This window comes from Anopheles gambiae, chromosome X (genome assembly GCF_943734735.2).
Source record: "Anopheles gambiae chromosome X, idAnoGambNW_F1_1, whole genome shotgun sequence".
Lineage (NCBI taxonomy): Eukaryota > Metazoa > Arthropoda > Insecta > Diptera > Culicidae > Anopheles > Anopheles gambiae.
In genome coordinates, this window is record NC_064600.1 from 7,194,463 (window position 1) to 7,206,650 (window position 12,188).

The following is a 12,188-nucleotide window of genomic DNA, read 5'->3' on the forward strand; positions in this document are numbered from 1 at the left end:
TGTCAATAAATAGATTTTTAATGTAACTACAGGGGGTTTTCAAGCACGTTTCCAAGGATCCAAGAATTTCCAACTTATTGTTGAATATGTTCCCTTACTCGTTAAATGATGGATACAGTAGAATATCAAAATATTTGTGAAACGGTCGTAACAGCCCGATGAAATCCTTGTCAGGTGCTCTAGACTTTCGCCAAAAAAGAGTACACTTCAACACGAGGGAATACATTTTCTGTTACATTTCCGTAAAGGTCAAATCTCACATGTCACATTTTCCGGTTCAACATTGCTGTCAGTGACATTGTATCATTATTTTTTGGTCCCGCTTCTCATCGGCTTCGTGTGCTTTTGGCGACCGAAATTATGGCTAATGCTTGCCCGAAACAAACAAAAACCATCGTGTGCCGAAAGCGTTACTTGTGCTCTTTACTTTGTGCGGCAAGCCAAGTCGTTTGGTTCGGGGGAATTTATGAAGCGTCTGAACGTCTCACCAAATGGGAAATGGGTTGAAAACGACTAATTTGACACTGAAGATAGGATGTGCACTGAGGGTCTATAAAAACCGCAAACTGAAGGCTTTGTTGTATGAGGATCTATCCTGATTAGTGATGTTCAGTATCCTGATTAGTGGTAAAAATCCGGAGCCGACTTCAACTCTACTCTGGAAGATCCAGCATCGTCCGGAATCGTCTAGAGTGGTCCGGAGTTGAAGTTATCCGAAGTTGTAGTCATCCGAAGTTGAAGTCAGTTGAAGTCAGAGCAGGTTTCATCAAAAACCAAACGAAATGAAATGTCGGCCCGACACTGACGGACTACTCCAATTCCAGTTTGATTCTGATTCCGGCTGACTCCAATCTACTACGACCCCGGATGATTTAAACTCCGGATGACTTCGACTCCAATTCCGGACGACTTCGACTTCAGACGACTCTGACTCCGACTCCGGACGACTCTAGACGACTCTGGGCAGAACTAGTTATTTTGCCGGAGCCAGAATCGGACTTACAATAACCGAAGTCGGCAGGAGTCGTGGATGGCGCCCCAGACAACGCTTCACTAATCCTGATGGTTCTATCCATCACTAAGGAATGAAAGATGCTTTTATTACTGCCAGCGCAAAACGCTTCTATTCAGTTAAGAAGGCCACAAATTGGCTCTAAACACTTGATGGTCGCTTCAGAATCTAAAAAAAAATATAAATATTGAATTTCTGTTACTTAAAGACATCTCACAGACAAACAATAATTGCTATTCTCGAAAAAAAAAATTCCCTCCAGCTGTATATAAGTATCGCTCGACATTTGAAATTCCGTATCTTCAAACAAACCGGATGCCCTCGGGGCGGATCGGGCTGCGGCCTCCGAGACGATGCCAAAGTCAATAAATTATCCTCAATTTTCCCTCCAACTCTGTGAAAGCTTTCGCAAAACCCAAACCCAGCGAGCAGAAGCAGTGTTCCGCTTAAAACTTTCCTAATTAATAATCTGCCCAAGTGTGCCCCAAACTTGGCAAGCGCAGAAATCAAAAGGTTAACAGTATAAACGATTGAAAGATAAATTGCGTTATCATATTTTCCATCCTCCCCTGCTCCAGCACCGGCCCGTTGTGCCGGTTTTGCTAGTTGATAAACTTTTCAACCAACGTTTTGCATCTGTGTATCGGTGTCATTTGTGGGTGGGGAGGACGCATTATGGGCCCGCTGGGTGCCCGCTGCTTCTCGGCACTGTTAATCGATGTTCGACATCATTAGCGTGACGTGGGCTGCCAACCAACGGCAGGATGCGAGTCGGTATCTACGCCGCGTAACGAGCAAACAAGATACAGAGCAGATCGGCAATGCGAAATGTGTACTTGCCTGATTGACTTCGACAAGCTCCGACCCGCAGTTCAGCTCGGTGGTCGTATGCGCAACACCTGCAGTAGACGCGTGGGAGAGATGGAAAGACAAAATGAAAAAAAGCCGTTAATACACAGAGAATGCAATAATCGATCAAATGGAATGGCCCCGCCGCTAGTGGTGAACTATTCGTACGCTTTTTCTTTTCTCCGCTGCCAGCTCGCTGTGGAGTGGTTGAAGAGTTGAATTTCCCAATTCCCCAGGAACAAAAAAAAAAAACAAAACTAGATGTCGAAAGACTTCCACGACAAGGACACAAGGTACAAAGCAAAGCCCACTGGAAACTTTCCTTTTTCCTACAGGGAGGCATCCGTTTTCTCATAAAACTTTCAAACCCCAAACTTTTGCCCCGCTGGCCCTACTCCTAACCCGCACAAAAAAATCGGAGGTTGAACAGGTGGAAATAACCTCCCTGTGCCTGGTACTTACCCCGAAACTCGACCCGCCCGAGCAGGTTCGCCTTGGGCTTTGGCAGCTGAAACTTGTTAATTCGCACCGTCAGAGACATCTTGGGGGCCAAAGGGTGTCCTTCGCTATTCACTTCACTTTCACTCTCTCTCTCTATCTCTCTCTCTCTCTCTCTCTCGCTCGATTACAGTCGTCCGAAGATTCTAGCAAACCCCCAGCCAGCTGGTAAGTCGTCCTGTCGCGGCACTGGTAGCGCAAACTTTCCGCCACAAACTATGGCCACTAATTGTCCATTGCTGTTGGTGCTGTTGGTGAGGGTAAGTGCACAAACGAGGGGGGGGGGGGGGGAATAACGTTCCGCGCACAGGCACACACAGGCAGTTGTCTATACGGAAGGGCACCTGCCTCTCCCCAGGCGTTGGTGATATGTTGGCGAAGAGTTAAAGCTTTGGTTGTGCACGGGCGGCCATGTCGCGCGAGGTGGTAATTGGGCACTGGGTTGGGTGAAGCGGGTGAGGTTGATTTACGCCGGACCTGGAATTAAGCAATCGGTGCGATGCGATGACATCCCTTTTTGCTTGGGGGGGGGGGGGTGGTCCACCGTCCTCTGTCCTATCTCCTGAATAGGGCGCTGTGAAGAAGATTGAAGAGTTGCAGAGAATTAATGGAAGAAGACACGGTTCGCTGGTGTGCAAATGTTGTTGGGTAAAATGGAACAGCAAAGAAAAATAACTTTGCCCAATTGAAAATAAATCATTTTCGAGAAGCACGTAGCTCCATTTTTTTTTTTCGTTGGAGCGTTGGGCTTTTGCTTCTAGCTCTGTGAACATTTCCCCAAAATCTAATTCAAGTACAACGCGTGCAACAAGCGAACGGTAATCAATTTAATACATTCACATTCACAGTCCGCTGGAGAATCCCCCCCCCCCCCCACCTCTTTATCTCTCTGTCTCTCTCTCTCTTTCTCTCTCTTCCCACGCTTTTGCTTCTAGGAACTCCCCAAGAACTCCCCAGGAGACAAGTTGGAAGTTTGCAGATAAACGTCAGAAAAATTCTACCCACGTGTTGGGCACCGCTCATATCACCTTTCATATCTCATAAATTCTGCCCCGGTACCGGGTTATACGGAAACGTGATTAAATCGTGCTTAGTATGAGCACACACATGCACATAAGCACACGTTTGTAAAAGAAGAAAAAAAGCCTTTCGCCGAAAACGGCGCACTGGGCAAAGCTGGGCCCAATGTTGGCTGGAGAAAACCGTCCACGGGTACGAACGACCGCTCACAGACACATACTCTACGAAAAAGGACATTTCGTCCCCTCCCCCTCCCTCCCGCATCAGCCTCAGTGTACACGAGTAATTGAGTTTTCAGCCAACTTCATTTCGGCTGTAAAATATACAGAAAAGCAAAACCCGTGCGGTAGATAGAGAAAAAGGGACACTTTACGTGACGTCCCACAAGAACACACGTGGCCACACACAATGTAACACACGGCCTGGTGTAGTAGAACGTGACATGTCACCGTCTCGGACAGATACACACAGACACACACACACACACACACACACACACACACACACACACACACACACTAACATACCCCGAACTGCTGGCTTGGGGCTTGGGAAAAGGTCGAAAGCGAAAGGTCGAGCGAGTGTCGACAGGGGCGGTAGGTGATGACCCCGAACGAGTATGGTGTGTCATTAAAGTGCGAGCGCTGCCTGTACTTGATCAAATTTGCCTTTCCAACATTCACACACTCTCTCACACACACACACACGGCAGCCCATCATTATCCTTCCTTGCCCGCTGACCCTGGCCTGGTGCCTAACTGGTGGAAGCCTCCGCATCCTTCCCGGAGGCAGCACTCCAGCAGCTAATCCACTGGATCGAAATTGGATCGCTCCGGCCCTGGCCGAGACCTCCGGGCCGGGCCTTCAAAACCAAAATGTCACCGCCCCATCTCCTTGTCCGCGTAATCCTGTGCGCAAATAAAACATCAATGCGGTAAATGCGTAGGCCGCCCGACGACTACCCGACTTCAATCACCCTTGCGCCATAAAAATAACCCCTCCCGCGAATAACCCCTTTCTCCTAAAACGCACGGGTGTGAGATGTTATCGTTTTGCTGGCCCTTTCCCCTAGCGGCACCCGACCCGGTTGGTTTGTTGTTCCTTTCGGGTCGCCCAGGAAGCAAGGCTGCAGCCTCTCTAATGGACTCATTTTATTTACACAGATGAGTACAATTGAGTACGTTAAAAGAAAACGGACCCGGGCCCGTGCTGCCACGAGACAAGTGCTGGCCGCCCGGCCCTCCTGGCAGCCTCGGTCGGCGTCCTCGGTCCAGCTGCGAAGCACAATCAAAGGTCCGATTGTTTGGCATCCTTCGCAGCACTGCTCGCCGGGCGCAGGGCAGGAAGTTGCCCGAGCGGACGTGTTTGTGCTGCCGTCATCTTCCGGGGACTTGGGGGTGGTGGAGAGGTTTAAAAGACGTCAGACGGGAAGTTGGAAAAATAAAACTATATGTATCTAGCAAACGCTTCTTTGCTTGCATTCTTTTTTTTTTTGTTTTGCGCTCTTCACTTCAGTTTTTTTTTCTTTTACAGCGCTGTGTGAAACCCTTTGTCACTGCACACTGTTGCCCTCTCCCAGACCCTGCTGGGGCGACCTTTGGCACACGCCACAGCAGGCCATCTCATATGGTTTTTATGGAGACTAATCTTTTCACCCAACTGGATGGCGGGGATGGGGGCTAGAGAGCGCTTTAGTCAAGTCGGGCGGAATGGCCTGGTCGGCAAGAGGAAAGCTTTTCGGCGAAAGACCAGTGGGATTGTATGTAGGTTAAGCTGCTGACGGATTTTTTTTCCGCTTCTTCATCCGCTGACAACAAACAGACGACGAAGGCAACAACAACAAAAAAAATAGGAATGCGACAGAGCTTGTTTGTTTGTTCTAAAAATTCTACCCATTGTAAAAGCAAGCGGCGGATGCGCATCCCCGTATTTTCCATTTTTATGCACATCAACAGCAGCAGCACTCTTCTCGTATGCGGCAAATCGAGAAGAGGTAACACTGTACAGTGCAAGAGCGCACTCACTGTGTGAGCGAGCGCGAGGGTGCCGAGAGCGGCACGGAGGTGAGCCCACTTGACAAGCTGCTCCACACGCTCCCACACAACCACACACACACCCCCACCGCACATGTAGCGCCACAGAGAGAGAGAGAGAAAGAGAGAGCGCACGCCGAGGGATGCGAGAGTTCAGCCGCAGCAGCAGGGCTGAAGAGTCCTTTCGGATGGAGGCGCGCGCGCTACAGGTAGAGTTCGGCGTTCTCTCGCCTCTTCGGTCGCCGTTCGGCGTGTTGCCGTCGTCGTCGTCGTCGTTTTACCGCAGTAAACGGTGGCTCTCGAGTGCGCGTGTGTGTTTACCGGCTGCGATTGGGATGATAATTGCTGGCAGTGGTAGCAGCAGCAGCAGCAGCAGCAAGATAAAGCACCAATGGCTCTGTTCAAACGTCCTTCCCCTCCGATTAAAAGTACTCCCAGCACCACACAGGTGCACACACACACACCGGCATCGGCCGAATCTTTCCGCAATCAATAATAACGGAATAGAGGTTCAGCTCGAGCCGCCTGAGTTATTTATTCACCTTTAGGGCACCACCACCACACCGTGTCAGCTAACGTGTTGCTCGTTCGTGTAGCGATCGGTAAGCAGGTGGTGTACACATTGGTGTACACACTGCTGCTTCTCTCAGCCGGATCGATGTCCCCCGCTGCCGTGTCGCTGCTGTACAGCCGGGACCAGTTGAATGCTGCTGCTGCTGCTACTGCTGCTCTGTGTGCGAATTTGTTGATTGTGTCCGTACAAACGCGCGCGTGCCTTGTTACCGCCTTGTTGCCACGCTCTTAGTTTGACAGATCTTGTCGCGTCCATTCATGCGTTAGCATCCGGATGTGACACGACCGTGCCGTTCGAGCCATTCTGCGGCATCCACATTCCTAGCGCAGCCTGCAATAGGCACACACACCAACATACAGAAAGACATTGAAATTGCCATCTACCCACTGCAGCGTTCGTTGCTCGTGCAGGACCGCAGCAGAGAGGCTTGGGACGCTGTACACCCGGTAGAGGACCCAGCGTGTTCACCTGCGCCTCGAAAAATACACAAACACACACACACACAGCCAACAACACCCACCGAAACAACGGGCTTCCACGAATTCTCTAGCTCTTTGTTCTCGGTTGTTGCGCGTTTTTTTTTTTTTTGAGGGAGGTTCGTGGGATGCTTGTCTTTCCCGACCTGCCGGTACAAAAGTCGATGACAAACCCAAGTAGCAGAGCCGAAGTTTTTCAGAGATTTTTCTGTGTGCCAAAGCGAGATGCCCTGTCTTCTCTCTCTAGATTTTGGACAGCAAACCGCTGCGCGTGTAGAGGTGTGTGCGTGTGACGAACAACGATGGATGAAAAACGCGAGGAGCGGGGTCCGAAATCTTTCGTTGGTCACACACACATGCATCTACCGTTGGATTGCGCTACATCGAGTCTACCCATCTCTCTCGATCTACCATGATTTTTTCTGCTATCGCACTCATCTGGGAGTTAGGCATCCTCAGTCTGCCCAGAACTTTCGTTGTGGAAGGATGTGCGGGAGTGATGTGCGATTTCTTGTGTCCCCTACTTTCCTTGTTTACGTTTTGCGCAGTGTTGCTTCTTCTTCCATTGTGGAATGATTTATCCTAGCAAATTGTTGAGGTAAGTTTCTTGATCTCATATGTGCTTCAATGTACTAATTTAACTAATGCTTATCGTCTTCAAAGTTACAGGTGCATGCGCCATTCATCAACGCCTACCTGTTGGCATCATCAACAATCTTTATAGTAGGTGACGGAAAGAAATTGTTTTCCAGTTTTAAAATATTAAGGTAAGTGTTGCTCTCATCATATACGTAAAACTATCCAAAGTAATACGTACTACATGCATTAATTATTGGTTCATTTTTATTGACAGCGTTCAGCACAACTCAGCCACAAAACAACGCACTGGATTGCGCTAAGAACCTGTCGAAACGCGCGCAGCCCCCGGGAGCGGTAGGAGAAAGGAAGAACGAGAGGAGAAAAAACTAAAGCCAGCGCGCAGCTCTGATGGTACCCCGTACGCGGTAAGAAGAAAAAAGATCGAGAGGAGGAAGAACGGTAAATTTGGAAGGGGGAGACCGTTCTGCCGTCTCCACAGTGTGAGTATGCCAAAGCACGTGTTGGAAGGGAAAGAAAAAGTGTGGAATAAACCGCATGCGAATGTGTGCATACAGCAAAAGTAAACATGTGTGCCTCATCATTTCTATAAGCAATCCGAAAAGGGGGTGGAGCAAACACATTGGTATGCGTGAGATGCCGAATAAATCGGAGCGTTATAGTATGTGTGAACGCGATCGTTCGGGTCGAATGTGTCTATGTGTGCGTGAAACCATATTTACACTTCTACTGCAAGTGGGTACGTAAGTGGGGCCATATGTGTACGACACGATCCCATACAAAACTTCGGCTTTTGCGGACTGGGAATGCCAAAGTCAGACAAAAAGGTGCAATTTGCCTTCAACTTCTTCTCGAGCTGGGACGAAAAACGGGAAGCGCGCAGTTAGCCAAGTTTTGTGGCACTGGGTTGTTTTATTTTGTTGTGCCCTTAAGCTCTAACTTTGCTGTCCTTCTGTTGCTAGTGCTCTGTCTGACCTCTTGGGTCTAGGCACTAACTTTTCGAAACAAAACAGAACAGAGGCTCTGGCGGTGTAGAAAACCAAAAAATACGCCACAAAAGTTAAAGTCCGCAATGTTTTGCGTAAGAAAGTTTCGGTTGGTATTTCCCAACTGTTCCCCGTCCCAATCCGGATGACACATCTTTACGGAAAAAAACGGATAAAGAACGTCCGCCCAATCACTCTTCCAACCTGCCGGTGTGATAAAATCATCTCGCTGTGCGACAATGGTGATAAATGGTTGGCTCGGTCAGCAAGGTGAAATGCGGAAATCCAATTCCCCGCTCTTCCAAAGAAACAAAATGCCCCCAAAAAGCTGTACAAAGTGAAAACCAGAGCCACCAGGACAACAGGTAAAGCACTAAGAAATTGCACTGATTAATCACTTGATTTCTTTTCTTTTTTTTGTGGTTTTCGAGCAGTTCCAGCAGCATCTCCAACTCCCCAATTTCCGACAGCGAATGTCCGCTGGGAAGAAGGATCGCTTTTTTATGCTCCCTTCGCCCTTACTCTACTGCCTGCTGGTATAATTCGTACCATCTAGAGTCGATTGGGGAAAATCGTTTCGATAGCAGACGACTGCCTTCCCTCCCACCCCCCCCACCCCCCCCCCTGCGACTGGTTTTCAATTTTCGTTTTCGCCAATTTCTCATTTACTGCGTAGCCGCGAACGCTTCAAAAGCAAGGATCGGGATAATTTAATTTACCAAAAAAAAAAGCGAGATGAAGAAGCTTGTAAATAATATGGCCATGGGTCAATCTGGTGGGGGCGCTTGCCAGCAAAATAAATCTATCCACCCCAAAAAGCATCATTCGCATTTAAAGACACACACACACACATACACTCACCAAGCAAGCGAAGGATCTGCTGGGAGTCGAACTTTCCACCATTATCCTGCGTTAAGGATCAAATTAAATGCGAAGCGTCGGGAGAAGCCACGCGCGCGCTTTGCAGGCACCTCATTAAAGCGAGCTGGAGAACGTGGCAGAGTTCAAATTCCCAAATCGCCACAAAAGAACCCTCCAATTGCCAGACGCGGTACTAAATTATGACGGTGCTTGAGTGCTAATTATAACCTTCAGGAAATAAAATAAAGTTAAATGAAAAAAAAAAAAACCGTCCACCACAGTTCAGACCTTGCCAACAGGGGTTTTGTTGGCGTATTTGAGCCCCGCAAGGGCGATTTGCAAAATTATTCACCATCAGATTAGGGTGGCGCACTAGTAGCTCCCATTAGTAGGTCCACACGCACACCCAGTACAGTGGTTTCGTGTGCAGAGGGCGCGCACACACACACGAAGGATCGATTTGGGACGCAACTACGGATTGTGGTTATTGAGATATTTCAATTAAAATAAAACCCCTTCTCTTTATGCCCTCAAATGTTCCGTCCTTTCCTAGATATCATCGTAACTGTGTTCAATCAAACGTCCCATGATTGAAAGACTCGTTTAAAGATCTCGACATTCCTTAATCCTGAAGGGAATCCTACAATGCTGGATCCGTAATAAGGACAGCCCCAGTTGGTTTTTGATTGCAGTGGTGTCGGATTTCTTTCCACGTTCCGTTCCATCGGCTGCTCCCCAGTTCGGAATCATTTCGCAATTTCCACATAGAAACTCGTCAACCAAGCCATCCGGTTACCCCTTAACAGACCGTTTTTAGGACGCTTAAACAACTCGCGTGTGATGGAAGGAACTGGATGGATGAGATGTAGGATACACACACACACACATAGCTAAGAGCGAGTAAGAGCGAGTGAGAGAGACAGGGCGAGAGAGTGGAGTGAGCAGGATCTAAAATTACACTACCATAGTGGCGGAATCGGTTACGCTTACCTGTTGTCGGTCGGTTGTTAACGATCCGTTAGTGTATATATATATTTTCGGTTGTAGTAGCTGCTTGAATGTGTGTGTGTGTGTGTGTACGTGTGTATGTACTCCCCGGAGTTACTCACTCCTTTTGTGTGCTTTTCCAACCCTGTTTTTATTTGTTCCTGCCTACCTGTTTGGCTGCGTGCGTGGTTTTGTGTAGTTGTTTTAGTACATTTTTTTATCGTCTGTTGTTTTTTTTTTTATTTGTGTGTAATTCCCTGTTGCTTCTTTCTCTCTCCGTCTCTCTCTCTCTTTCTCTTTCTCGCTCGCTCACTTGCTTTTCCCGTGTCGTGTTTTTATTTCTTCACACGCACTTAACTTCCACAGTAACGCTCGGTTTAGGAGTGTTACCCTTTTTTCTTTCTTTTTATTTGAGTTTGAGTGTACCTTGTGTGTGTGTATGTGGATGTGTGTGCTTGTCTGCTGTTACTTGTGGCGCTGTTACTAACAAGTGGGGAGTGCGAAGTGTTGCTGTTGCGCTAGCGCTTGAAGACGCTGTACCGTTGATTGATGCCTTTCAACACCCCGTGCGCGGTGCGTCACCTGGTTGTTGCGTGTTTTGCTGGGTCTGGTTGATGTTTTTGTTTGCGGTTGGTCGAGTCACTGAACCTCCTCTCACTGCCACCATCACCACCACTGGTATAATACACACATACGCACTAACCAAAACAACAGAACAACGAAAAAGGCAGACCACAGGACGCACTGTCACTCACTGCACCAGCGGAGCCGCGTCCAGGCACCAGCCATCCTCCCTGGGAGGGAAAGGACCACGCGACACGCAACGCACGGAACTGCCCTTACACACGGTAGGGGTTACCAGCAGAACCGTTTTCACCGGCACGGGCAACTGTGAAGGCGGAAGTTCCGCGTTCCTGGATGACCGCTTCGCACAACGATTCACTCAAAACTGTTCGAAGCCCGTGCGGTTCGCTTGCGTTGATGGTGTATCTGCAAGCTTTCACTGTAGTTCGTGCTCTTGTGCTCGCTCTCACTCTCTCTCTCGTCATCAGGAGCTCTTTAGCTACTCCCGATAGCACCATGGGCTAGTACTACAGAAAAGGGAAACAACTGGTTAACTAGCTAAAAAGGCGTGTTTTAGTGTGAAGTGAAACACAAAATATTAGACTTTTTTTTTGCTGTTGTTTCGATGGATAATGTTATCTCAGAACAATGCTATCACTTCGAATGAACTTCAAAATCTGTGAATATTACTTTAAGAGAGATATCTACGCATAAGGGAGCACACCGTGAAATATCTCTGTTCGAATGAATGACGCCATTGGGAACATTAGACAACTGAAGAGCTCTTCAAGAAGTGCTCCATGAGACTTGCCGCAATTTTTGGAGCATTTGAAGCTCCAATAAGACCTATTGGACCTAAAACAGCGTTTGTACAACCATTTACAAAGGTTGGAACCACGCATACTAAACCAAGCGAACGTCCGGGAGGTCACAGTCCTCAATGTCGTCTGCAAGATCCTGTCTACTCAGCAAACTTCGGGGAGCCTTTGCTGCAAAGATCTTATCGGTAACTACGATGTTGAGTATTTTGAAGCCAGATCCTGCCCGACATCCGACAGTCGATATGCGGTACAATAGAACGATATGGGAGAGCATGTAGAAGAACCCAGGAATTTCTTGATAAGAGCGAGCTCTTATATCTTGGGACGATTGTTACTGAAGGTTAGTGTTAATACTAAGCACTCAATTATGGTCATTATGTTCACCAACCACACCTAGCAAAATACGAAAACTATCATGAGCCTGCACATTTCGGACCCTCCTGAAATATCTCTGAACTCTTCAGAATGACAAACACATAATTCCAGAAAAATACTTACTTACTTATCCCGCGCTACAACCGCTTTGCGGCCTTGGCCTGCCTCAGGAGTGTCCGAAACCGGTCACGGTCTCGCACCTTCGTCTGCCAGTCTGTTATGCCGGCCTTCCAGAAATAATGAATTTCAACATTCTTTGCTGAAACATTCATTGATATCCCGTTAGTTCAGATGGTGGCAAAATGTGGGGACAGTTGCCGAAGACACGCATCTCTTCTTACGGCCTTTGTTCGCCGTGTCGTATCCGTCTAGATGGCTACCTTAAAATGCACACCACACCAGATCTATTGGTGAAATTCTTAGGCATGACTTTAGATTCTTCAAACAGTCCTGTAACTGTTACTGTAACAATAATTTTAATTGTTTTGGAACATGGTTTCATCTCCCGTTAGTGGCTTAACTCACAATCGAATTG

General features: G+C 47.9%; 1 protein-coding gene and 1 long non-coding RNA gene across 5 annotated transcripts in view; one reads left to right on the top strand and one right to left on the bottom strand.

Annotated features, from left to right (window-relative positions):
• LOC1271860 (otoferlin) overlaps positions 1-10,860 on the bottom strand; it is a 31,876-nt gene extending 21,016 nt beyond the window's left edge. The window contains exons 1-3 of one of the 3 annotated variants that reach the window (XM_061644488.1): positions 10,382-10,860; positions 2,324-2,933; positions 1,853-1,911 (exon numbers count right to left, since the gene is read on the bottom strand). In XM_061644488.1, the coding sequence (XP_061500472.1) occupies positions 1,853-1,911; positions 2,324-2,402 (138 nt within the window). In that variant the 5' untranslated portion in view covers positions 2,403-2,933; positions 10,382-10,860. Of the gene's footprint in view, positions 1-1,852; positions 1,912-2,323; positions 2,934-9,896 lie in introns of all 3 variants that reach the window. The other 2 variants (XM_061644482.1, XM_061644478.1) reach the window with 2 other exon arrangements.
• LOC133391312 (uncharacterized) lies at positions 6,818-7,626 on the top strand. 2 transcript variants are annotated; one of them, XR_009764812.1, is made up of 3 exons: positions 6,818-7,060; positions 7,126-7,229; positions 7,316-7,626. It is a non-coding gene; the product is annotated as an uncharacterized LOC133391312 (long non-coding RNA). The 2 variants fall into 2 exon arrangements; XR_009764811.1 differs by having other exon boundaries at positions 6,818-7,229.
• Positions 10,861-12,188: the final 1,328 nt, after the last annotated feature.